This window comes from Leptosomus discolor, chromosome 4, assembly GCF_034619465.1.
Source record: "Leptosomus discolor isolate bLepDis1 chromosome 4, bLepDis1.hap2, whole genome shotgun sequence".
In the NCBI taxonomy this organism is placed as follows: domain Eukaryota; kingdom Metazoa; phylum Chordata; class Aves; order Leptosomiformes; family Leptosomidae; genus Leptosomus; species Leptosomus discolor.
The window spans coordinates 6,007,831-6,035,453 of NC_141394.1; the positions used below are offsets into that span (position 1 = coordinate 6,007,831).

The 27,623-nt window shown below is 41.4% G+C and overlaps 1 protein-coding gene across 2 annotated transcripts in view; it reads right to left on the bottom strand.

Annotated features, from left to right (window-relative positions):
* AFG2A (AAA ATPase AFG2A) overlaps positions 1-27,623 on the bottom strand; it is a 202,632-nt gene that overhangs the window by 153,728 nt on the left and 21,281 nt on the right. The window contains exons 10-12 of one of the 2 annotated variants that reach the window (XM_086463673.1): positions 20,668-20,822; positions 11,220-11,429; positions 235-288 (exon numbers count right to left, since the gene is read on the bottom strand). In XM_086463673.1, coding sequence (XP_086319799.1) covers positions 235-288; positions 11,220-11,429; positions 20,668-20,822 — 419 coding nt within the window. The remainder of the gene's footprint in view (positions 1-234; positions 289-11,219; positions 11,430-20,667; positions 20,823-27,623) is intronic. The other variant, XM_086463674.1, reaches the window with a different exon arrangement.

The window sequence follows — 27,623 nt, forward strand, 5'->3', positions numbered from 1 at the left end:
CTTACAGTGAAAGCTGCTATTGGAAACCAAATGTGACATGCATCACTAGGCCAACACGGGAGGAAGTTAAACAACAGAAAGTATCCCTTCTGCTTTTGTTTTTTCTTTCCTTTTTTAAACTTAAACCAGAAGGAGGTTTTTTGGAAAGTTTAAAGGTAATCTTATAAGCAGAGAAGAATTTGAATGCCAAGAAAGCTTAATATATAACATTATGTATAGCTTGCCCTTTCTCACCTCTCTCACAGCTCGTTCAGACTCACCAACATATTTATTCATCAGCTCAGGTCCCTGTAAAATTTAAAAAAAAAAAAAGTTTAAAAACCACATAACATTTACATTCAAAATGACTGAGACAATCTGCCACTGCTACATTAATGATGCTCCGTTACAAGGAATTTTGATAATTTATCACTTACTGCCACTGCTACATTAATGATGCTCCGTTACAAGGAATTTTGATAATTTACCACTTACAAGTCTTATTTGTGCATTTTTAGACTTACCTTCTACCTGTACCAAGTTTTCCTCCATTTGTTACGGCACTGTGCATGCCTGTAACCGTGCATGTAGGTCAGTTCTCTCATCATAATACTTTCCCAGTACTTTCATGAGAAATGGAATTAACCAAAAAAATAAACACTTTAGGGTTCTTAAAAGTTGTTGGCTCCACAACAGCAACAAGAGGGCTGTCAAAAAGACGAACTGCAAAAAAGCATGTACTTGCGCTCTTAACATGCATCTTGTCCAGTCAAGCACCAAAACCGGGACTTAAACCAGTGTTTAACAGCACCTCTCTGAACTTGACAGTTTGCAGGTCCAGAAAGAAGCAGCTGCCATAGCAGCACACCTGAAACCCATCCACAAGGCACCCCATCCCCAGTGATAAAGCTGTTCAGTGTCTGAGCTGATTCGCATTCCTTCTCCTCCTTGCCAAGACTGCCAAGCACAATTATTAGTGCCAGCTGCTGCACTGCTTGTTTATCCTCACAGCCCCATCCACTAGGAACAGACTGGAGACCACAGGGTCAACGTTCAAGTCTTGAACAAGTACTTACAATTCTAAAAAGTAAAACAATGGCGAATTCTTAAGAGTATTTTCTGTTCTGCTATATCCTGCAGGATAGGCTGCCGAAATAACGCTTCCTAATGGGACTAAGAGTCTCATGAGATTGGTAATGACTCACTGACTCCAGCCTGGTTTGCATCAACATTGACCTGCAGCCACAAACACTGTGCCCTGAAAGAAAAGAGCCAGTGGCTTCAATCTATTTTCCAGGGAACAGGTGTCCTGGTAATTTCACCAGCAGAAAGGACATCCTTCTTCACAGTCAGAAAACTGAATAACCTTCCTATGCTTCACAGCTGTGAGTACCTTCAGGTAACGCTTGGCTCAGAGCAGCAAGGCAGCTTCAAACAGCAGGAATGTCAGAATTAAGAATGTGTGGCAGACGTCCGTTTATACAGTGTCAGTGACAGACAGACCTTCTGTTACAAGCCCTCTTTGAATGGGACTGTCTGTGTACCCAGACTGGCAGAATAACGATTCATTACCCTAAAAATACAGCACGCTGGTTTTGCAGTCTCCCCTCCCCACACTCATTTTCACTCTTGCCATACCAGTTAATACACCAACTTTATCTTGACACTGGCACCACTGGAAAGCACCACATTTGTATGGGGAAAAACATATACTCAAAAAAGAAAAAGCCCAAGTTATCCAATATCAGCAAAGCATCCAGGCTATGCTACTGTTTTAATCTACCTATTTTCAAGGAGTTGTCCATTATCCAAAGGACCAGATGAGGTACTGCAGTAGCCAGACCTGGTGTAGCACACAGGTAAAAGCAACCGTGTAAAGGCTGGAAGAAGAGCACTGCATGCCTCGCCAGCAGGAAACATAAATGATATAATTAGCATTGCTTCCTTTCATCAACATCCACCCTTAAAGCAACTGCTGCAGTAGCTGAAGTGTCACCTGCAGGCTTTCAACAACTTCAGAATTTGAGTCTGTTGGATTCATGGGTGGAAAGAGAATTATTCAAACACATAATTGAAGAATGTAGGAAAAAGAAAGAAGGAAAGAACAAGGTAAGAGAGAAACACAAAGCTTTTCCTACTCTTCACTGTGGACACCAAACATGAGAAGCATGCAGCAGTTTGGGCAGAACAGGCTTGCAGCTCAAAGAGAGAGAACCCAGCTGCTCCGGGCCCTCGCCATTCATCACCATCGGCGCAGATGAGGAATCCGATAGCACGGGCCTAACAACTCCTTAAGGAACAAGAGCGCGGTCTTCTCTTTCTGCCTCGCTTTCTGTTAAACTGAAGTGATACACTGAGAAACCTCTGCAGATTCTACCCACAATTATAGATTTCTTACTAAGCTTTTCTTGGAGCCTGTGGACCTTCCCCTTCATGCCCTTATTCTCCTAAGTAATCTTCATTCACACCAGTATTCTCATGGAAACCAACATCATATACATCGGTGCCAATAGTGTACTCCTCTGGTAAGACACAACATTAAATAGCCTGACATTTTCTTTTCTTTTGTCTGAGCAAAAAAAATACTGAAAACCAAAACTACTCTCTTTAAGCTTTAAGGTACAATATAATTTCATATGCTTGGAGTTTTATTTTTAATTAAGCATTAAAATATGATCAAGGCAACATCAAAGCAATAAATACTGTTTAAAACGTTTCCAAAGAGAATTATTTTCAATGCATGGTTTTGCTGTAAGCTTTGACATGAAGTTTTTCCTCCATTTTTCTCTTCATTAAGCAGTGACTCCAGGAGAAAGACCACTACGTATTAACGACCTATGCCTCTTCATGGAGAAATTTCATAAGAACTGATTTGAAGGTCTCCTAGTTCACCACTCATAAGCGATATCAAAACTGCCGTTGAGAACCACAGGTTTGATTGCAAGTGGCTTGGAACTCTTATTATACATGACGACAAAGGAAAAGACTCCAAAGTAAAAGCACACACAGAAGAGAAGAACTTGGTGTACATTTCATCTCGTACAAACACTTAAAACCACAACACAAAAACTAGAAATGTTCAAAGAAGCTGGATGTAGAAACTGAACTGGGTTAGTTCTGGTCCCACCTGAGCAGAACCTCTGCCTGACCGTCTGCAAATGGGCTGAGATCGACGGCAGTTCTTTCAAAAGCCAGATCTGTATGACAAGCAGTCTATAGATCACCTGCTGACAGCTGCCACCGTTCCTAATTCTCACAAAGCTCACCTTCTCTTTCTAGGAAGGTTGCTTTTAAGTTGGAGGGCGCCCAAGAAATATCAGGAGAGTTTGGTGGGGTTTTTTAACTTTTTTAATGCGTTTCTAATGCTTTAAAAATCAAACGACATGAGCCCAACTTAGTGAGCAAGTCAACATTTGTTGAAACATCATTTTTGGCCAAGAAATGAGCATAATGATTCCTCTAGAAGCTGTTTATACCTGTTAATATACTGATCAAGAGGTGCTAGTAACAAATGGCCTAGTTTAATGGTGCGTAGGTCTGCTCTCTTCTGCAACAAGCCATCTTCCATATGAAGGGACGTGAAGAAATAAGGCCTGTTCCTTCTGGTCACTTACACAGTGACTCCAAAACCAACAAAAGATTTGGAGCAGGAAATTGGCAGAAGTAGTCGTAGCTTTGCCATGCATATAAGCATACCATTTGGAGCTACAATCCAGACTAATAGCATAAAATCTGCCAATTCAAGCCCACTGTATACTGCTGAGTTTTGTTTATTCAGCCTCAAAGTAGAGATAGGTTCCAGGTATGCTCTGTTTAAAGACTATCCCATCCCTCATTTACAAGATATATTCCCCTTGTACCATGAAACCTTCCACTTGTTTATGATCTGGATTGGGTGTAGATCTTTTAAATTTATTTTTAAACAAAAAAGAAAAAAAAAATCCTTACATTTAAAATGTAATCAGAATAAGCTCTTGAAAGATTAACTGCACGAAAGATAAAACCCCTGTATACAGGCTGCAACATGAGATAAGCTTGTGTACACACGGTTATGACAGAAGTTCTCAAAGTGGTTTTAAAGTGCAAAAAGAACATCTGGTACCCCCGAAGTTAAAAAGTATCAGTAATATTCCTAAGCAGCGCTTATAACCACTTGCAGGTTTTTTCCACCTGAAAATACTGGGGTAGTGACTTTCAACCAATAGGAAATTTAGTCAGCAACCTCCCTCTATAAATAATTTTTTTTTACCATTTTGACAATCAGGTTAAGTTATGCACTTAGGCTTTTTGAGCCAGACGGACACGGCTCCAGATTTCCCCAGCATACAGCTCTGTCTACTCTCTTCAAAAGTACTGCCATAACCTCACATGCAGGTTCTGGGCTCTAACACACACTAAACTATGTTAGCCATACAGATTCATATTTTTGAAAATCCAATTAATTAGAGAATTTGTATCACATCCTACAGATTATTACTCTACAGTAGATAATGCACAATTCCTTCTTTGCCATGTTCCAAGCAGAAATGATCAGGGACATAAACAGATCAGTCATAATGAATTTTTAATTTCAAATGAAGTATCTAGAAACTGAGCTCTGTGGCTCTGTACTGTCTTTCTTTCTCAGAAAGAAAAAAAAAATAAAAATAAATAAATAAAAAGACAAGGGGTGCCAAAATTAGTTCTCCACAGTTCACAATGTGCACCTAGGGCACACAAGGTTCATTGCCCACACTCAGACATCTGGACCCGAGTCAGACATTCACAGTAACTGATTTGGACAGATGTCTACCTCGCAGACGCAATGCGCTTCACCCTGATGTGCTAATTTCCCCTCCGACTGCAGGAGGAGCGTAGACAGCCAGGTCAGAGGAGCGAAGCTTGATCCCACCCCCCCCTACCAGTACATCTTTCACTGAGTTAAAACCAGTTTCCTTCCATGTTTTTTTTATTCTTTTCAGTTCCATGACAATGCAGATGAGACGATCTGCTATAAGAACATTAACCGATTTGGAAGAGACTGAGAAATTATTTCCTTAGCCTACTGATACTGTCATCCGATGCTATCCCATCCCTACCACGGTCAAACCCAAGCAAGACAAGACTCAGGCTGGCTGCAGGAAAGAGAGTTAACAAGATAAACAGCGAGACTTCCTTTATTTTAACAGTAAGGCTATTTCTAACGCAAAGGTTGTACATGTGTGATTTGGTAATTGGCTACACTACATAGAAAAATATTTGTTCAGAAAACACATTATATTGGCTTGTTAAGAATAAAGCCTACTTCTTTTTCAGTGCTGTTTAATGATTCAATCTGCATCATTCCCGGCTTCTGAGCACAAGTAAACTGCAGGCTGAGTGCTGTGCACTATTTTAATCGCTTCCTCTCCCTCTGCCTTGCATTCCAGAGGACCTTAAAAGCTTGTTGACACCTGTCTGGTGTTTCAAAAACTTCAATTTCAACAGGTGCTGGTGGGTTCCGAAGTATCCACAAGGGTGTAGGCTAGCAAAAAAAAGCCATCCTCAGTCCTTGCAGCGAAGTTGCTAAAAGCAGTGTAATCGCGCTGCAAAGGCAAATAGCCATTTTTCTTTATTGGCATGCCTCGCTCGTTTGCCGTTTGCCTTGACTAGCAAACTTTAATGTCAATCTCTTGACGCTTCTTTACACAATACAGAAGCCAGTATTTGTAGCGTGGAGTGAACCGACTGGAAACGTTGAATTAAATTCATGGCACGCACCAGTAGAGGTACTTTCATGAACTCTTTTAATCCTGAAGCTATCTCAAATTCTTACCCCTTGTAAAAAATGTTACACAAATTTTTCAAAAACAGTTAGTTTCACTATCTGCTAGTTACTAACAAGTTACTCTAAGTGTTTTGCTATGGATCTTTTTGGAAATTTTATCAAATGTTTCCCAGAGTTTCTCACTAAACCACAATGCTTCTTCATTTTTCATCTTAAAATTTTGCTTAGCTAGTTACAGGCACCAAGCCTTCTTATTTCATGCTTGTGCCCACTAAAATCCCAACCAAAAGGCTAAACTATCTCCCCAAAATTCAGTGACAGTTCTTTACAAAGCAAAGCAGTTGGTCTTTCCAAGCCTCATTAATCTGTTTGAGCTGCCACAGCCGAGAGCTGAAGGGAAAAGCAGAGGAAACTTCAATTGGAAAATATTTTGACATAATTGACCCAGATGACAAACTAAGCTTAAGCACATGTCAAGCACAGGGAGTGGTACAAAAGCATCGGCAGGGTGATACAGGAAGTTGAACCAAGCCAAGGTGAAGTCAGAGCTCTAAGAACAGTTTATATTTTTGTAATTACTGCTAATTGAAAAAAAAGATTCCTTCAGCCCAAGCTCTTAAGTAACAGTAAATAAAATGCCAGGAATATTTTCTAACTTCTTTTTTTATTATTCCCACGCCATAGGTGGAGCTGCAATGCAAATAATGTTTTAGAGCAGTATAGCACACATCATCTGTACCGCTGTTTTGCTCAGTGTTAACATTCTTAAACACTACTTACTATCACGGGTGGGTGGGTTTGGGATGCTGTTGTGTTGATTTTAAGTATTGCTTCATCACATTTACAACAACTAGTGTCTCTCACTTGGCTGAATTCCAAAGGGTTTAACTTTTGCAAGCCTAAATTTTCCAAAAATTTAAGCCGGTTTTTGTCACTAAGTGAGTTTTTGCCTTAGTTTTGATTTTAAACAGTCAAATATTAAAAAGTACTAAGCAGCAAGAGGAAAAATATACTTCCAAAACCATTACAAGCATATAGAAGTTACACAATTTCTCTTGTTATTTATTTTGCAAACTCAGGTAATCTGCTTGAGTTCTGTTTTCTGTCCAGTGAACTCCCCTGTTGACATAATCCTGAAGAAAAGCCTCCTGAAATTAGCAGAAAGCCTCCCTCTGGTTTTAGCAGGCTGAGTAGGTAGAAGGTAATGCAACGCAGGATACCATCAACAACAAACATCCCCTCTAGTAAGCAGCATCCTGGGCTTATGGGCAACTGCAGGGGCAAAAGGATTTTCAAATCCCTGTGGCCCGTATGGGACCATCAGCTAAGGAACCCACTATAACTGGGTGATGGAGTTTATCTGGGTAGGTACCGCGATGGTGCCTCCCAGCCTGACAACATAAGAGCAAACCTCAGTGTTCATTCTGAAACAGGTTAAACACAAAAAAGCACAACGGTTTTAACAGTTTTCTTATTTGGTGGTAAAGTTAATTGCCTACATACCACAGTAGGAAGTGAGAAAAAAAATTCCACGGAGATTCTCTGCAAGTTGCTTCCCAGAAAAGCAACAGAATATCCGTGAAGAAAACTAGTATTCATTAGATTCTTATCACAACACAATGATATAGGACCCCCTAAAAATAAAATCTAAAAAAAATGAAAGGAAAAAAAATCCAAGAGGGCAGTCATATCAAATCTCAATCAACTAAGATGCTAGACAAATGCAGACTTAATTATCTATGCCATACAGCAAGATATGGGCATTTCCTCCAAAAGTTTTCTTCTTATATCACCACAAAATCTTAGTGGACTAATCAACATATATCTCAAAAAAGCAGCCAGTCAAAGCTGACCCTAAGTGCAGGAACTGTCAAAACAGTACAGAGATACCCACCACATGAACAGTCAAAAGAGAGTGAAAAAAAGCCCAGAGAAATAACACAGTGACAAAGGGTTTAATTTTCTTCACGTTCAATTTCAGAAAGCTAGATGGCATCTAATGCAAAAATGTCACAGAGTCAGTTCAGAGGTGCCATCAGCCTGCCAGAAGCTGAAAATTATATTCCCCATCCTACTAATATCGACAGGTTTAACATCTGTATATAATTTTCTTTTCCTATTAGTAAAACAAATGCATAAAATACATTTCAGAAGAAAATTACAAATTTTGAGGTGAGCACAAAAGGAGCGTGAAGGAGTACAAGAGTGCACAGAAGGCTGACTGAAATAAGAAATCAACCAGATCAAAAACTATTGATAAGTCAAGACTGATGTTCAATGGTGAAGAATGAAAAATTCATACTAATTCATTCCTTCACAGAGTCTTATACTCCGTGACCACAAAACACTGGAAACTCCCCAAGAAGCTGAGAACAATTCAGTTGTCTTTTTGTAACAGAGGTCTGAGAGGTGGGGAAATAATCAAGATGACCACTAAAACCCTGAAAAGCCTCAACACTGCAAGAGATTTAGAAAAAGGGGTGGTGGGAGGGAGCAGGAAGAGCGATCCCCTGGAAAGTAGCTGACAACGTCCTCCACAGTAAATTCCGCAGATATATTGTATTAGAGACAAAGAAAGTCAAGTGGAGGAATAAAAATAAACAATTCCCCTTAGGAATCACATCTAAGATTGCTTTGTAAAACAAACCAACTGCTTTTCTCTGGAAAAGCAAAAGGTCACCAATCTTGGTGAAAATATAGCTATAAAAAGTTTTGGCCAAATATCAAAGACGGTGTTTACGAAAGGGCCACATTCATTGTAACACTGACCATTCAAACTCCACAATAGATTTCAGGAGAGAACAGGATGCAACGTCAAACATCTGCTATCGTGTTATTTTCTTCAGCTCCGCTGCCCAGAAATTACATCTAGACTTTGCTCATCTCCCAAACCTTACCAGAGACCAGTTAGACACGGGCTGGAGGCCGCGCTGTTCTGTCCATGCCTCACACAGCATTATGACAACCAGCCATGCCCAAGACACACCGAAATGTCACATTTTAACAGGTTACATACAACTCAGCTGAAGTACCTCATTTAACAGAGTCAATTGTCCAAACTGCACAGACATTGCATAGACACATCTGGAAAACAGTGCAAAGCCTTCCTGGAGCCAGGCTGGGGCAGGGGTGATGCCTGCTGCACCCAAGCAGGATGGTCAATTTAGACAGAGTACATTCAGCAGCTCTTGAGTCGGACTTACTGTGCCCATGTGTCTTAAATGTGGTGTGCAGACATAATAGCCCCATCTTCCAAAAATCACCGGACCAAGTAAGCCCTGCACGTAACGTACTAGATTTCCTCTTAGCTTTCAGACACACTAGGAGGTGGCAGACAGCAGCAAGCTCCCATAGCTAGAGCTATGCCTCCTGTCTGCAGTCTTCTCGAGAAGGACCCAAGAACCTGAGCCACCTGAACTGTCCCAAAAGAGTACACCTATCCTACAGGCTGTGCTGTAGACACTTTTCATCAAAATTACTTATTTGGGGCAGGAGACACTAGAAAGAAAATGTAAGTCTGAAAAGTAAATGATCAAGAAACACACTTCCATTTCAAACAGCCTGATACCAGTTCCAGGGACAGGTATCTGAGACATAACACAGAGAATGGGAAAATTAATAAGACTATAAGCAAGGGAGAGAAATCCCCTCTCTCAAAAAACACCACCCCAAAAACCCACATATTCATCTACTTTGGATTTATTGCAGGAACACATATAGCGAAAATTAATTCATGCCTGTTGTGCTTTAAGGGCTACAGACAATGATGTTTAACACATTTAGTACATGATGGATGTTGCCTTTTCTGTCCAGGAAGCAAATGTGAAGTTAGAGAAAGTGGGCTATGTTCCCTTCCTGGAGTCAACACATCCAAGGCTGGACATGCTCCAAAGATGTGCCTCTTGAAACATCTGTACATCGAATATTCAACCAGTTCCAGGCCAAGGGATTTAAACTAACAGGGAATAAAAGGCAGTTTCCCCAAGCCAGCTGCTTCTGCTGCAGCTTGTCAACGACAGGGGGGTTTGCACCATCAGAACTCCACCATGGAGAAACGCTGCATTACAAAAAGCATTTCCTATCAGCCCGCCTTTGGGTACCTCCTGTTCAGATGAGCCACCTTTTACTTTTGGACAATTGACTGCATCAGGAAAAATGCCCAATATGACTGACGAATAAAGGATAGCAACAATGTTGATTTTTAACTGGATTTTTTCAGATTGCTACCTTTTTTCTCCACCCTCTCAGGCATCAGTGCTTCTGGGGCAACAAAGAGGAATTTTCTCTTAAGCAGTGCAGGAGAAAAAGGTTACCTTGTTTACCAGTAACTCTGGAGTACAAAGAACTACCTCGTCTTTATGGAAGAGGCAGTAAAAGTAGTGTTTCTTAAGGGCTGAGGTTTCCAAGGCAGCTCTTGTTGATGTGAAGGTGACCCAGAGGCCTGTCTGCAACACCGGGAAGCAGAGGCAGTGAAGGGCTGCTGGCTTCAGGGGCGGTGTGACTGCCTCTGCTCCCAGAGAGGAGAGCATCCAGAGCTACAGTTACAGTGTGTCTGAAAGGACAGGCAGAAGAGGAAGCTGTGTAGGAACTCACAACACAGAAGGCTTTGTGAGCAAAGAGATGGTTGACAGACAAGAGTACGTGATCTTACTGCTGAGAAGGAGATACTTTTAAAATACTTAAACAAATGTTTTTTCTTGCACTTCATTAACATTCTGACACAGCTGCAAGACTACCCCATGTGGAATCACTCTGCTATCTTTTTTTTTTCTTCCTCTGCATTGAAGCTCAGTATTATTATTAAATAACTTCCATTCATGCATTTTCCATACAACCCACAGTAATCAATTACACTGATTCACAGGCAATGAAATCCAAATTTTTTCTATACTTAAAGTGTTTCTTAATGCTGATAGAATATCCCACTTATCCAAGAGTACTCCAGCTATAACTGATTTTGCAAACTTTCTAAAAACTGATGAAGTATACAATTTCCCCTGAAAAAGGGCACATAGAGCAAGAAAAATCTGTAATGAAACATGAACAGTAAGGTAACAAACACAACTTTCCTGAGGAATAAAAAGGAATGTAAGAGATGACATGATAACATTTCCATGCAGGCAAGTAATTATTACAGTAAGACGAGCCACCCACTATCCAGAGTTGTATTTCATTTATACTGCTTTAAGAACTACATCAGTTCCTTTTTCAAATTAAATAATGCCAATATTTAAGATGTTGCTACACATCTTACCCACCCATCTAACATATAACTTCTGTGCTGTCATAAAATAAATAAATGTTTTAAAAGCCTACAAATAAGCACTAGTCCTTTTCATAAGAAAACACAAACCTTACTTGATATTTACAAAGTGTTTGCTGTAACATATATAACGATCAGAAACACTAAGAGCCACTGGATTCCAGTGCTGGAAGCTGGTAATTTATCAATTGCTATGCAGGAGTTAAGAAACCATCAGACCAAATGACCTACCTTCACTGCCAAGAAGTTAAGACCACTTTCATGAGCCAAAGCTTTTGCTATCATTGTTTTTGAGCACCCAGGAGGTCCATAAAGCAGCACACCTTTTGGAGGCTGAATCCCCATCCGGATGAAGGAGTCAGGATGTTTGAGAGGCCATTCAACTGCCTGCTTCAGTTTCAGCTTGACGTCTTCTAGTCCTCCTATGTCTGACCAAGATACCTGGAAAGCAGACAGTTTTGTGGAATTCAGACAATGGAACAAAACTATTAAAAAAGAAAACAAAACAAAAATGTTCTGTAGAACGTGCCCAGGTCATCTCATGAAGTTGTTTTTATCAAGTCACTTCTTCAAAAAGCCTTTTTTAAACAAGAAGCAATTGATTAATAAAGTCACACCAAGTAAAAGTGGTAAGACTTGCTTTATGCTGGAGGATGTAGGTAAAATATTTTCTATCTACTTTAAAGGTCAACAACAGAACACAGAAAAATAACAATAAAGTGACAGCATGAGCAGCAACACTTTGTGTGGTCACTAGCAAAGTCACAACTCCATTCTCTGGGTTTTTCAATGTGAGTGACGCAGATTTGTAAATTACTTTGACGTCTTCCCTGAAGGAAAGGACTGTATGAGCTCAAGCTGGTTTTACTTATAGCTGCAGAGTAAGGCCCTGATCCCAGCTGTATAATCCCACTAAGCTGAACAAGACTGAGCATCAGAAGTTTTGGGGGGTTCTCCACTTGCCAACACCATCACACCCATATATAGGACTTGGGCACTTGGAGATTTCATAGAATCATACAATGGTTTGGGTTGGCAGGGACCTTAAAGACAATCCAGTTCCAAGCCCCCTGCCACGGGCAGGGACACCTTCCACCAGACGAGGTCACTCCAAGCCCCGTCCAACCTGGCCTTGAGCACTGCCAGGGAGGGGGCAGCCACAGATGCTCTGGGCACCCTGTGCCAGTGCCTCACCACCCTCACCGGGAAGAATTTCTTCTTAACATCTCATGTAAACCTCCCCTCTTTCAGTTTGAAGCAGTTAGCTGTCGTCCTATCACTACCCTCCCTGATGAAGACCCTCCCCACCTTGCCCGCAGGCCCCCTTTAAGTACTGGAAGGCCGCTGTAAGGTCTCCCCGGAGCCTTCTCCAGTCTGAACAACCCCAACTCTCTCAGCCTGTCCTCACTGGGGAGGTGCTCCCGTCCTCGATCATCTTCATAGCCCTCCTCCTCTGGACCCGCTCAAGCAGGTCCATGTCTTTCTTAGGCTGGGGGCCCCAGAGTTGGATGCAGCCCTGCAGGTGGGGTCTCACCAGAGGAGAGTAGAAGGGAGGAATCACCTCCCTTGACCTGCTGGCCACGCTTCTTTTGATGCAGCCCAGAATACTATCGACCTTCTGAGCTGTAGTGCACATTGCTGGCTCATACTCAGTTTTTCCATCTATCAAGACCGCCAAGTCCTTCTCTGCAGGGCTGCCCTCAATCCACTCATTGCCCAGCCTGTATCTCTGCTTGGGATTGCCCCAACCCAGGTGCAGGACCTTGCACTTGGCCTTGCTGAACTTCATGAGGTTTGCGCAGGCCCACCTCTCCAGCCTGTCAAGGTCCCTCCGGAGGGCCTCCCTTCCCTCCAGCGTGTCAAACACACCGCACATCTTGGTGTGGTCAGCAAACTTGCTGAGGGTGCACTCAATCCCACTGTCCTTATCGCCACCAAAGATGTTAAACAGTGCCGGTCCCAATTCTGAACCTTGAGGAATGACACTCATCACTGGTCTCTACTGGGACATCGAGATGTTGACCATGACTCTTCGAGTGCGACCTCCAGCTAATTCCTTATTCACCGAGTGGTCCACTCATTAAATCCATGTCTCTCCGATTTAGAGACAAGGATGTCATGTGGGACAGCGTCGAATGCATCCACACTTGACTAGAAGCTCAAGAACAATCCTTCAAACAGACATGTATCTACAGAAAAGAAAAACCATGCACAAAAAAGCAACTCTTAAACCCAGCTGCAGTTAAAAAACAACTGCAGCTGAAGACACAAGACAGGCTTGTCAGGCACACATTGGGACAGAACCAATACATCCCACCCAAAACAGCAGACAGATCTAAAACCTGCTACACCTCTCCCTGCATCGCTGTCAACAAGCCTGAGACTTTTCCCCACATCCCCCAGCCTGTTCCTCATCCTGTCGCCATCCATTCCCATCCACTTCAAATATTAAACATGTCAAGACGCACCTAAATCAAATGATCTTCTGCCTTAAAACATGCTTCCAAAAATTTACTAGACATAAATCACCCTTCAGCTCTGGAAAGTCAGCTACACTTGAAAGGCAAGCAGAGTATTGCTAAGAGGCAATGTATCGCCTTTCTCCTGACTTGAAAACTGGTGTCACTCCTTGCTTGTCCCTATTGCTATTTTCATGATACCAGTACACAGAGGGGAAACTAAAAGTAGAAAGTCCCTGAAAGAGGTAATTCAGTCTATTACTGAAGAGGAATAAAAAGAGCATCTGGATGTGGTGCAAGCACTTCCGTGTAAGTCCAAGCAAACTTCAAACCAAATAAAACTTCTCCTGGACTGTCAGGTTTTGACATAGAAGAAAATTTCAAAGACAGCAGAGAGCAAACAGCAGAGATCAATACACCCAGGTCAACCCCTCAGAAACATTCGGAGCTTAAAGGCTACCTAGAAGGTGAAGAGCTGCCAATCTGCTGCCTGCAGAACATCACGCGTCTCACACCAGGAATGTGTGACAGGAACTCTAGAAAAAAAAACAAAACCCCTCTTTTGTTTTTCTTAGTGACCAACAGCTTCTGGTTCTTAAATAATCACTTTATAAGCCTGGGGAAGCACTAAATATGTAGAGCTGATTACCACTGCCTACTAAGAAGGATCTGAGAGCAGAGGGATCTGCCAAAGGCAGGATTCCCTTATGGGGGAAAAAAAAAAAAAAAAAAAAAAAAGAAACAAAGAAAAACAGAAAAGAAACACAAGTTCAGTAAAGGTCAAAGGGAAGTGCAGACTGAATCAGACACAGCAGAGCATCCCAGTAGCAGAGGGAGGAAAGGATTTTAGTGGGGACATTACCAAAGCAGCATGCCATTGCTGGTAACTTGTAATGCCAGCTTTTGCAACCTGCCAATATTCTCCTTTGAAGCATCGCTTCGTGCTACAAGCAAGACTAACTGCACAAATTGGACTAAAGGAATGGTAGCAAACAGGTAAAAACAGGCTGTGACCAAGTGTCTTGTCTTGAAATGAAAGTGTTTGTATGAATTCAACAAAAAAAGTAAAGGAAGAAACTCCACAGCACTGCGGAGAGGGAAACAAGAACATGAATTCCTAACACCCAAGTTTGAGCTGGGTATCTTGGGCTACCAACACAGTCAAAAGAGAAAGAGAGAGACTTCGCAGAGCAATTCAGCGATAGTACAAACTCTCTGTCAGAAGCCGGACAGGTGGGCTCACACCTCGTTTCTCTCTCTCTTTCAGAAGGAACATAAGACAAGGAGATGTCCAATTTAGGCACCTCAGTTAAGTGCTTAAAGGGAAGAAGAATCCTCCCTTCCCACCTGAGTTTTCACAGTAAGAGACAGAAAACCACCTGCAGATTTTTAATTACAATGAAGCAAACATAAAAGTTTATAAAAAGTAAAGATGTGCCATATACCTCACCTGCATCTTGCCACTGTTCCACATATGCAAAGCACCCCTTTTCACTCAAATTTCATGCTTGAGGAACATAATTAAACTCAGGACAGTGAGTCCCAACCTTCCCTTGTTCTAAAAGCTGGTGCTTCCAAGTCAGATCTGAAAGTGTCAGCGTTTTAAATTTCATTTTACAAATACATCTTACCTATCCCTACAACCCTTAATTCCACCTAGCAGCTCCATAAACTGCACAGAGCTAAACCTTGGCACTTTAAAACAACTTTTGCTTAGGGAAGAAGACATATAACATAAGCTTGTTCTTACTTTTCAGTATAAATCCTTACTCATATGTGGCATGACACATAGACCAATCATTCCTATAACCACGTCTTTCTAGCTAGACAAAGATTTTGACAAACATGAACAAGAACTTCTTAAAATGAATTAAGCCATCAGGAATTCCATATAAGTTTCATCAAAAGAAGGCAAAATCCATTAGCGGTACTTTGTACAGATACAAAAAGCCAGGGAGAAAACACCTAAATGTTATTTTTACCCACTTGCAAATATCCAGACTATTGCTCAAGTCTTCTGAGGCATCACTCAAATGATTTTTCAGACCCACAAGCGATAGAATTATACAGAAAAGGTGAAGCAGGGCCACCTTACATGGAGGTTGTATTCAGTAATCCGGAGGCTTATTCTCATTTTGCTTACATTTAAAATCAGGAAAGGAAGCAGCTTGGAGGAACTAGGCAGACTGGTTTTGCACACAAACCCTCAGTAACTTGCCGACTGAAATTAGCAGAAATTCTAGCGCACACATTCGGACAACAGCTAGCTACACTCCATTTGCCTGCACACGAACCCAGAGGAAAGGTCTTGCAACATAAGCAATGAAGTGTGAGATTCTGTCCCTGTGGAAATGGTTTTAAAGACTAGCCTTGGGGCTGAGCTTACACATACAGAGACAGTGCTCTGCTACAGTGTGCAAGACACCAAGATTTCATTACTGCCGCAATCTTTAGCTCTCCCCAGGTCAACAGAGCTCAGAACACGATGCAGAGCAGCAACTTCCCAGAGGCTGTTAAGCACCAGCAGTAAAGAAATAAAGCAGACGTGCAAAGGATGTCTCATCAAGAACCTTTTGGCTCCACAGACACAAATCTGAGCGTTGAATTACAGCAAAGGGAGTGTAACAAGCAAGCAAAACCCATAGCACTACAAAAATTTCAGAAAGACCCATAGGAAAGGGAGGAGCAGCAACTACAGTGCAACTCTCCAAAGAACCCAAGTATTAACTTCCTGATTTATAATGTGCATCCCCTCCCTCCTAAATCCCTGCTGCAGAAAAAGCAGCCTTCTAAAACAGTTGGAATACATAGCAAAGTTCAAGAAAGGTTCTGTAAAAACAGAAAACAAGATGTCATGTGGAACCAGGCAGCGAGCACTTTGCACTTGCCTTGGCCGCAGCCAACGCGCGCAGCCGCCTGGACACAAGGTGAAACACAAAAGGATGCAGGAAAGAGGAACACAAAAACAAGTACGTGGCAGCACCTTGGCCTCCAAGAGCTCCTCCTGCACACAACCTCGCTTTCTGTCTGCCACCCCAAACTCACTTCATTTTGGCTGTTTTCCACGCCAGTTTTGAATATGACTGGAATAAAAATAAATTTTTTAAAAAAAGCTCAATTGACACCAGTGACAAAAACCTAATAACTGGCTTGTCATAGAGCACTTTTCAGAAGCACACTGCAAAGCATTCTATAAAGGTTATTAAACATCCTCAGACACCAAGTGACTCGTTTGAGGCCACCCAAGTGGCCTTCTTTAGCTACCCCCCCAAGTATATGCACAACAAGAGGTTTCTCCAGGTTTTAAATAAGACAAAGGACTGCAACCGAGCAATTTAGCCTAGTAGGCTTCTAAACAGCCAAGCAACTAGTGCTCAATTCTGGGACCTAAAAAGCAAAGACCGATCTGAAAACTAAGTTTTCTTTACAACCTACTCAAAGTTCCACAGATTTCAGAGGACAAGCTCTGTGTTGATGAAACAATTTGGAGGCCATGATAAAACAAGTAATGAGTTTCATTCAGTATCATGAGGTTATACCAGCTTCAAAAAAAAACAATAGCCCATAAATTGCAAAGGTGTCACGACTATAAGAGCAGGAGCCCTTCAACAAAATTCATTTACTTGTGGCTTTATTTAGAACTTGCTCTGAACTCTTCTAATTCAACAGACACGCAGCTACTGCAAAGTAAAGAAATATGAAAAAACCCTACAACATGAAAAATAGAAAGTTAAAAATCACCAAAGTCTCAGTTTAATTCAGCACATACATCAATGGTTTTACTTGTAACTAACTGCATAGCTCAAAAGTTCCATCCACACCAAGTGGGCTGCCAAGTGAATAACATACCTGCAATAAACAGCAAAAAAGCTGATATTATTGACGTAGCTCAGACTTCTGTCTTCTCTTTGGGAAAAAAAATATCTCATAGCTGATCATTTATTTAGTGTGGAAGTTATTTTTAGCAAGGATTTTTTAGATGAGAAACAGTGTTAAGGTCAGATTTCAAAACATGAAGGAGTGTAACCCCTGATTTTCTAACAAATCACCCACACAATTAATGGTCTAGCTGGACAGCTTCTGGGGCAAGGAGAGCAGAAGAAAAGCTTCTTCCCTTACAGACAGAAAGTATCTGGAGATGAATCAGAACAGGATGATCGCACAAAGATACATTAGCCAGGGGGAAAAAAAAAAAAAAAAAGAAAACAAAACCCCAAAATTTTTAGGTTTCTTGAAGAAAGCTGGACTCCTATCTGGTTCATGCTTTCTTTTTCATTTCCCACACACCCAGTCTCAATTTTTACATTTTGATAAGAATGCAACAAAAGGTGTAAGGAAGGCAGTTTCTGTTGGTATAAATTACTGCAGAGCACATAAGTAACATATCACAGGTCACCACGACCAGCCGCCAACTAAGTAAAGCGTTGAACGGGTAAGTGGCCCAAGTCCACGGACTGAAAGCACTGTATTGAAAAGATGGGAATATTAGTAGAGAGGAAGAACTTCTTATAGAAATTGGGACTATTAGCATCAGTTCTTAGCAAGTAATTTCAAGGTTTCCCAGGTGTTGCAGGAACAGACATTCAAACATAACAATATTAAACAGCAAAGCATTTTAAATACAGCATCATTGACACAGGATAATGCAACTAATTAATGACGCTGCAGTTGCACTCATTTGGCTTCTTACATACCTGGTTTCTACTGAAAACAAGTCCTTCAGCATCCAAATAATTGCAAACATTAGCGCCACCAAACACACGGCTTCAACCAGAGCAGTTAAACACACAACTTTAATCAGAGAAGCAAAAACAAGTTTGTCAAGTCAGCTTAAGACATACCTAAAAATCATGACTGGAAGCACGCAACAAAGTGTTTCATACTCCTCTTAAAAAAAGGTTTCCAAGGAATCAGAAGCTGCACTACATTTTCTGCTACAATCTGTCTTCCATACAACACACCAACCACGTAAATTCTCTGGATAACAGTACATTAAATGCTAAACGACTGGCACTCTGACACTAACAATCAGGAGAGAATAAGACATACTTATTTGCTAATAAAGAGCAAGTTACACTAACCTAAGTTTAATAACAATGATAAATAGATATTTTTTTTTTGGCCTGTGCATGTCTGTAAACTACACATCAGTCAACATTTTTAAAATAGCTACACTATGCTAAAGCAGACGCCTGAGTTTCAGATGTTTGCAAGTGTTGTTGCATCACATCCCAAGCCCCCAGCAAGCAGCCCTCACCAGGGGCCTGCAGCTTGGATTCTTGTTGCTCGCCTCCCCTGCAGTGCCATCCCGGCCACCCCGCCACAGCATAACCCAGTTCCTTCAACCAACCCACCGACTTGAGCTGACTGAGGGTGACCTGAGCTGACTGAGGGCGCTTCCCCACCACAAATACAAATGGTGACAGAGTAATGAGCCTTGAGGGGGGGTACTGGTGTTACAACGCTGGATTTACACTACTGTGACTTTCATGGACAGCTGTGTTGGTATTTCCAGGTATTCAGACTGCTTCTGAGCATGCACAGGTACCTTCATTTTGGTAAGCTGGTAGCTCTGCAGCTCAAAATAATGGTTAAACTGAATTCCAGCACCTGCATTGGCAGGTGGTGTGGGAGGACAAAAAATCTGTCACATTTGGTACTTTAGATTCCGCTTTAAACTCACTCCAGGCACCAACAGATGGCCTGAAAATTACCCTACATCTTCACAGAAAACGCATTATTTTGTAAAAATGCAGGTCCTGTCAGCACAAAAGGAATCTGCACTACATCGTTATCCTCCCTTCAGTAACAGAATGAATTTCAGTAGCGCTCCAGCGATTCAGCCTGCATTTAACAAATACAAACAAGCGACAATCAAGGAAGCCACTGGCAGGACAGTTTAGTGGACAACAGGAGCTTCAGTAGTAGGTTAACCTGGGTTCAGAACAGATTTCCTGCAGTACCTCGAGACCTTGCATCTACCTGGCTTTACTGCACTGTTTAGCATCACTCGGTCAGGCTCCAGAGGGGCTGGTAGGTCTAAAAGGCACAGCACAATGATAATGATGTGAGCCCAAGAGCCAGCAGCACAACAAGCAACGAGAGAATTAGTAACTCTGGTTCTCAGCAGAACTAATTAACCCTTGCGTCTATCGATGCCACTACAGCATTTCCAGGAAGAGCTGTCTGGCGCCAGCCCAGGCATTTCCACCCAGCACTTCACCGCACAGCATGGACTCTTAACAAGCCAAGTGTGATATCCGAGCTGCCTGTGTGCAGCATCCTGTTTGCAGATTTTATTTCCCATTCCGATAGTTTGGGAATAAGGGTCTACAGTTGTGCAATCGAATTCCCAGATGACTCATCTTCACACAACGAGACATAAATGTCTTCTTCTAGGGCTTGGGGAGCTGCTGAGAAACACCAGCACAACAGCTCGCAGAGTTAAGATTTAGCAAGGTTAAACACAACATTTTCTTTTGGTGTATCTTCTTAAGCCAGATCAGAGTCTTCTTAAACCAGATCAGCTCCCCAGCCCAATTTATGTTGTGGCTGCTGCTGAACTACTACAATACATAACTGAGAGGGCACCGAGTGGGGTAAAGATGAACCTGGCACTGCCAAAAGAACCGTTCCTATAATGACAGCCCCTGACAGCTAACCACTTGGCAGCGATAACCTACCTACAGCATCTAGTTCTGCCCCCTGTTAAAACCATCTAATGCCACTGAAGACATTCGGGTCACAGCAGGATGAACTGCACATAGAATCAGTCAACTGCTTTACATAAAGTCGCAACAACCCATCTCTTCACAGCTTTGTTTCAACAGGCTTTGGTTACAAATGCTAACAGTTCGTTTCTGCCTAAGTTTGTGTCTGCTTTTCAAAAGGCTCCGGCTTTCACTGCTGCTTTGAGCAGACATCTTGAGATTTTCACTCCATTAACCCACCCAGCATATAAAACTACAGATCAAGAGTACGCTCCTACACTACCAACCCTTCCTAAAGCATTAGGAACATAAGCTTCTGTAAAACGGGTCTTCCCAATTATAATTAAATAAACAAACATGCAAATAAAAAGATGATACACAACATTCATTGGTAACTTGAGGCTTCCACTTCACCAAATTCCCCTCTTTTGGTAGAGCATTTCAATGACTAACTGCAACTCCTGACGTGGCTCTAACAATGTTGCTAGTGTACTGCAAAAAATAACTTACTTTTGGCACATCAACTGCCACCTCCCTCATGGCGCTGGGCCTGACATCGTTCATCCCCTGCAGGAAGTCATTGAAAGCAATCATCACTGACCCAGCCACCTCGTTGTCTAATAGGTTAGGTCTTTTCCCCAGTGCTCTCCGCAATGCGTACAAACCTATTAAAAACAAAAACAAAAAAAAAAAAAAAGAAAAAACCCATGGAAATGTGTAGACTTCCTCCTGGTTCTCATAAACGTGAAGTACAACACACAAACACACAGCAGCACTGGAAAGGAAATCGATGCTCAAAAGAATGTTTCAACGCCGAACCTTAACTAGGTCAAAGAACATGCAAGACACTTCTGGTGACAGAGCAAGAAAAAGGGGATTTAATGACCACAGACAGGATACAAACTAAACTTGTTCCCAAAGACAGAATGAAACAGCCTTGCCCCTGCGTTCCCGGAGATGCAGCTAACATGGCAAAACCTCCTAATGTCCATACATCGGTCCAAACACATTTCTAAACCACAGAGGAAGAGGGATAACAACTATTCAAGGCAAACATTAAATCAGCCCACGTAAGATGCTGCAACCTTGTCCATTCTTTTATTATTAGAACTGTGTTTTCCAAGATGCTCTTAAAAACCAAACTGACGAGATTTCTTTTACTTCCATTAGAACCCTGTTTTGCTATCTAGTAAGATACCAGAGACCTGTATTTTTCTTGATATGCAACAAACGTTCCCTGCAACACTCCATAGCTCTTTGTTCCCTTTGGCGATCGCACTGCTCAAACGCAGGCACAGCTTTTACTTTCTCCTTTGTTTGGACAAATCACTCACATACAACACCTATAAACCTCAATACTAATTCCTAGCTTCCCCCTAGAATTCAACCCTTCAAAAGCTGCACACAACAATATATCAATACTCCTCGGGCAGGACCAAGAGGTACCAGCTGCAGCTCCCAGGCATTCCCCAGGGAGCACAACTACGGCCCCATTGTGTAAGACACCCAGAAGCATCACGGTTTTCCTACTGTATAATTATGCCTTTTGCGGTTTAATATAATTTGGAGTTCTCTGGCTTCTATTTCCAACCTTGTTCTGTGAACTGAAACTGTTAAATATGTCATTTAGCACATTATTACATGATGAGTATAATCTTATATACAGGTATACACACATCCACACACATGCAGATACGTAGGATCTGTCGTCACGTATCACAAAACAAATGAGGCAGTTAGAACAACACCAGTTCGCCTTGCATGCCCATAAAAAGACAAACATTTGTTAAACCTTTTCTATATTTAACCAAACAAAACATCAATTAGTGCTACATGAAAGGACAATAAAAGGGATAAGCCGTTTCTGGAAATAGACATGGTTTTAACTTTCAGCGGATTGTTGTCTTTTTTCTACAGAGGCACTGGTAGAACGCGGACATGCAACGTTTCTGACAATGACAGGAATTCTGCATTTCCTACAATATATACAACGTGTGAAGAGATATAATATCTCCCCTGTGAAGCAGTACAGCTGGTGTCTCTCCATAAACTTCCAATTATGGCAACGTCTGAGCACCTGCATTCAATACCCCAGCTCTTAATACAATGATGAAAAAAAAAAAAGTTTGTAATTCAGGTTTCCCCTTGCACAGAACATCCAGAACTAATAAGATATATAAATAAAAACATTCCATGAGGCCAAAGAGAAAAATGAAAATCTGGTCACCAGAGGACAAGTATAAAATACAACTGACTCATATTAACAACGCAGACAACTTTCATGTTATTGCTCCCCCTCTTCTTCCTTTCTCTGAAACAGTTCATTTTAATCAGACAAAAAACTTAAGGAAGACAACATTGATTCACCCCACCCAGATTTAAAATTTACATCCAAGCAAATAACAAACTCAACATCTTGTTCCAGTGTCATTGCAGCTAGCACTTTGGGGGGTGGAAGTATTAGGGTTGAGTCCTACATTTTCTTTTTGGTGAAGTCAATTCACACAGCACTCTCACTTAAAAAAACACCCGAAAGAATCAACAAGGCAGCATGAAATTAAGCCATAGAGAAAGCAAGTTACTGATAAAGATCTCTGCTCCTCATTTCTAGACATTATCTGCTCCATCAGGTACTAGATTAGCCCAGTGCCCATTTGATGCATTTTAATGGTGTCATGGTTATCTTTTTTCATGACATGAGGAATTCTTAAAAACAAACAAGTTTATTTTAAAATTGAGAAAGAACAGCTCATAAAAATGCCCAGGGAGAATACCACTCTTAAGGGTCGTTACTGCCAACGCTACTAGGAGTACAAGTGAAACTTCACTCCTCAGCAGTGGGTTTGAAATGCAACAGCCTTGATCCAGAACAGGAATAAAGAGGTCACAGCTTTCCAAACAAAGCCGGAATTCATTTCAGCATGTGCACGCACATGCCACTGCACAGGTCAGCATTTAATTGAAACAATGTTTTACATTAAAACAATAATAAAAAACAGATTGAAAAAGAAAGCATGATTCTTCCTGTTTCCTCCTGTTATCATAATCATTCTTTCCTGCACTTCAGATTGACCTCTAACCAGGCGGGGGGGGGGGGGGGGGGGGGCGGAGGGGGAGGGGAGCCTTATTACCAGGAGAAGGATACAGCCAGCGGCTTGCCGGAGGCAGAAAAACACATCCTTGTCTCGAGACACTGCAAGATGTATTTAATGTAAGGAAATGCAGGCTAGGGCGCAGAACGTGCTGCTAGAAGCTACACAAAGGAGGTGAAACACGACAGGAAACCCAAGTTTATCGCTACAGAGGTTATAACGCAGATAAACCGAAGACATGGTACCTCAGGAAACATGGAGCATCTCAGCTTAGCTGTTGGGTATCTTTCGCATGGGAATGTTTGGGTTTGACTATACGTCATTGCTGTAAACTGACTCTGAGCACAGCATTTGTTCCAGCTTTGCTTCCTCCTTTTCACATGCTATTTATTCCTAAGGATTAATGAGTATCAGTAGCCTTTTGGCACTGACTGACGAGGCTTAGAAGTGGGCGAGTAGTTCACTGTTCTATTCCAGCACGAGTCCTGCGTGAGGGCAGGAAGGACGCAGACGTAGTTAGCCTGCTGTATGGGCGGTGGGACTGTCTGCACAGGCACGGGCTGCCTGTTTCTAGCGAAGGGAGACACGACTGGTCCCTCGGACTACCCTACGCAGAGTAGAAACTTAACTCGGAAGGCAGCCTTTGTCATAGCAAACAACACTGATCCTCAGCGGAGCATAAATGGAAAATCCCAGTTAAAAAAAAAAAAAAAAAAAAAAAAAAGAAAAGAAACAAGCATAGCAAGTCACGCATGATTACAAACAATGGAAAATAAACAATTTGTTCCAGTCCAGCAACTGTGTGCTCTACCTCACCAACTCATCCTGTCTGTCTAGAACAGAGGAAACTAAGTGGACAGAGGGGAAAAAAAATCCCAGCAGAACGTCCTGTCCTGGTACAGAGGATTCTTCTTTGGTACCAGGCTATGCATGAGGTCGATAGCATTGTTTCCTTGTAAGATTCTCTTGCTCATAGCTTGGCTAAGTGTTGGCATATTAGATCATAATCACAAATGTCTGAGCCTAAAAATAGACTCTATGACACGGCTATATTTGTCAGAGTCTGTGTATAATTAGACACTACTGTAAATAATAGCAAGCATCCACTCAAAACGACGAACATATATACTTCAGGTTTCAAAACCAGAATATACACAACACTTGAGGAAATGAAGGGAACAAAACACAACTGTTAATCATGCATCTTTCACTGACCATCAGCTATTTCTTCCGCGAATCTGTCTTGTCTGGACTTACTCTACCGGAATCCTAACACCAGAATTTGTAAGTAGCTTCAAAGAAATTGTAATCTTGTAAGATTGTTTACAAAAGGAAACGTTTATTCTTTCCCTGCTAATCTGGTATTTCCCTCCCAAATCATTATGGCCAAAGCCAGAAGATGCATACCATTTCTCCCTGCAACAGCTGCCAGATCCAACATGATACTCTCCTGCACGGCTCCAAGCGGAATGCTCAACAGCATATGGAAAGATTTCAGCTTCCTGAATGGCACTGGATGGGGCATCTTCCTCTACCCCCAGATCTTTACATACTATACTTCAAAATTTATCAGTTTTATGCATCAAAAAAGCATTTCATACAACTTAAAATCAATTTTGAACTTTAGAAACCATAACAGGAGCACACCTGCCTCCACAGGCAATGGATACAAGTTATTCCAGTGTTTAGTATTTTTGAGATAAAGAGCTCTTCTGCTTTACATTTGGCAATTTTCAAATCAGCGTGGCTTTCTGCACTCATTCATGACAACAATCCACAAATTAGTCTAGGAAATCTTTTATAGAACTTCAAGTATCATACACTACAAATCATATGTATTCTCAAACATGCCATAGCCCACAGGGAGTTTATAGCACTTCATCACAACAAGATATTGGATGGTTAATTCCAAGCAAAAAAAAAAAAAAAAAGAAAAAAAAAAGAGACCACGTGTATGTATGTTGTTTGCAGTTACCTGCTCAGTCCATCCTCCATAGACCCAGCAAGCCAGCTCTCCTACCCATCAGGGTGAGACAGCACTAGGTAGTACCAAAAGCAGCTGCCATGAGCAGGGACCTGTCTAGGCAAGGGCTCTTTTTCCCCTTTACTCCCAAGATAACGGAACAACAGCACCAGGTAAGCACCTGATGTCTGTGGAGCACTAGCAAGCCACCCTCTGACCTGGGGGCAGGAACCACCATTCACAACAGCTGAAAAATTCTTCCGTTTGCATCCTAAGAAACTTTTACAATTTGGAGGTGGTTTTGATGTGTTTGGGGTTGTTTTTCTGTTTTTTGGGTTGATTTTGTCTTTTTTTTTTTCCCTCCCAAGGTACGCAAGTATGGAATCAAACACACCAACAAATTTATCAAGGAATTAAAAATATATATATATCTCTCCATGGACCAGACTCCTAAAAATATATTTTAAAACTTACTTATTTTTTTTATTTATTCCATACATAAAATGCATGCCTATTTAGAAAAAACATCAGGAAGCAGACACCCTTACTTTTGCTCTTGAAACCATACTCTGCAATCTGCCTTTAGCTGCCAGCACTATATGAGAAAATCCCTGAAGAGGGAAAATATGAAAATACCTTCATATACTGTTTGCACAGGAAAGATAATGCCCTTGAATCCCTTGTAACCATAACACTGCAAATTCACTTGGCTAACCTGAGCACTAATCTACCATAGGGATTACGTACGCGATTTATAGTCCTTCGTGAAGAGCTCTGGCATTTGCTGGAACATGTCTGTGGAGCTGACTAAAAGTTGCTGAGAGGTACGACAGGAGGGGGAAAGGAAGGAAGCAGGAACTGTATTTTCAAAACTTCTCTCATACAGGAAACAGTTTATTCACAGATCAGGTACACACACATCATTTATCCCAAGACAATGACAACAGGGGGAAATAAGGAATACCAGACTGCCTGTTTCCAGCCTGCTCTCATATGTAAGTATCTAAGCTATAGTTAGTCATACATGTGTCAGAAGAAAAAGAAGGCCTGCCAGGCTACCGGAATAGAAAAGGCAGAAAGACAAGAAGCAACAGTTAGTGGCTAAATGCTGGTCTAATTGTAATTAGGAACATCGTCAAGTCGGAATATAGCTAAAAGTTCAAGCCAGGAGACCTACGAAAACTTTGCCTGAAAATAGTTACACTCCATCTCCCAACAGTAGCTGTTCCTTCTGCACACAAATGCCTACTGCTAACTGATTTTACTCCTGCAGAAATAACAGAGACATACAAACTAAGCTACATTTCACCAGAGGATCTTTTATTAATTAAACAAAAGAACCAAGACTGTTTTCAGATCCTAAGTCTGCCATTATATATTCCAGGAAAACATTTTACCTGGAGCCTGAGGGAGTCAGAAAACACTGAACTTTTCTCCTGTAGTGCCATTTCTACACAAATAGCTTGTCTGAAGTAGAGCTGATGCTAGCTTATTGAGGAAAAAAACCACAGCTGTGGGAAACATCCCTTTTTACTCAACTACTGAGAAAGCTTGCAACTTCGCAACCTGAAGATGAACTTCTACTCTAAACGGGTTAATTTGGATCTTTCTCAAGCCAGTAGAGCAAGATGGAGTGAGACAAATCATAACACAGTCAGTCCCTCCCTACATACTATGAGGGGAACAAAATTCCTACAGATTTTTAGTATGGGAATAATTGCACCTCAAATGTATTTGAAACAGAGTCTATCATCATTATTGTTCAAGTTACATTTGAAACCAGACTGAGCAGAAAAGCTGAAAGGGAAAAAAAAAAACAAACGCATCCCAATTGCTTCACAGAGATGACACTGTACTTGAGCTCTAGATGTTCCCATATTATGGTCACTCAAAGAATGTAAGAGCAAGCCAACTGATTAAACAAAAAACTTGAAGAGACCTAGGACAGAAGTGTTAGACAAAATTCAAAAGATATCTGAATCTACAAACACAATTGTGTCAAGTGAAATTCTGCCTAAAACAAGACAAAGTGGCATAAATGAGTATCGGGCACATCATGAAAGAACAGAACAGAGAACAAAATGAAAAAAGATCGCCTTTCCAAAATTAAAAAAAAAAGTTACTAAAGGCTTCTTAAAATGTAATATGCCTTTCAAACAAGGAATTTCCCAAAAAGCATACTTGTATCTTGGAGAAAAAATTGGTTTAGTCCAAATATATAATTCCAGTTCATAACTGGAGCCAGGAAATATAACAACTTTATACATCATGAGGACCCAAGTCCGAATCACCTGTGATAATTTAACACCAGGTTACTGGAGGGCTGCAGTGAACATGAACCCTGTTAGTACAAGAAAAACACCGCAGTGCTTGTGTGCTGGTCAGCAATAACAGTGGGCATGGTTATCCTA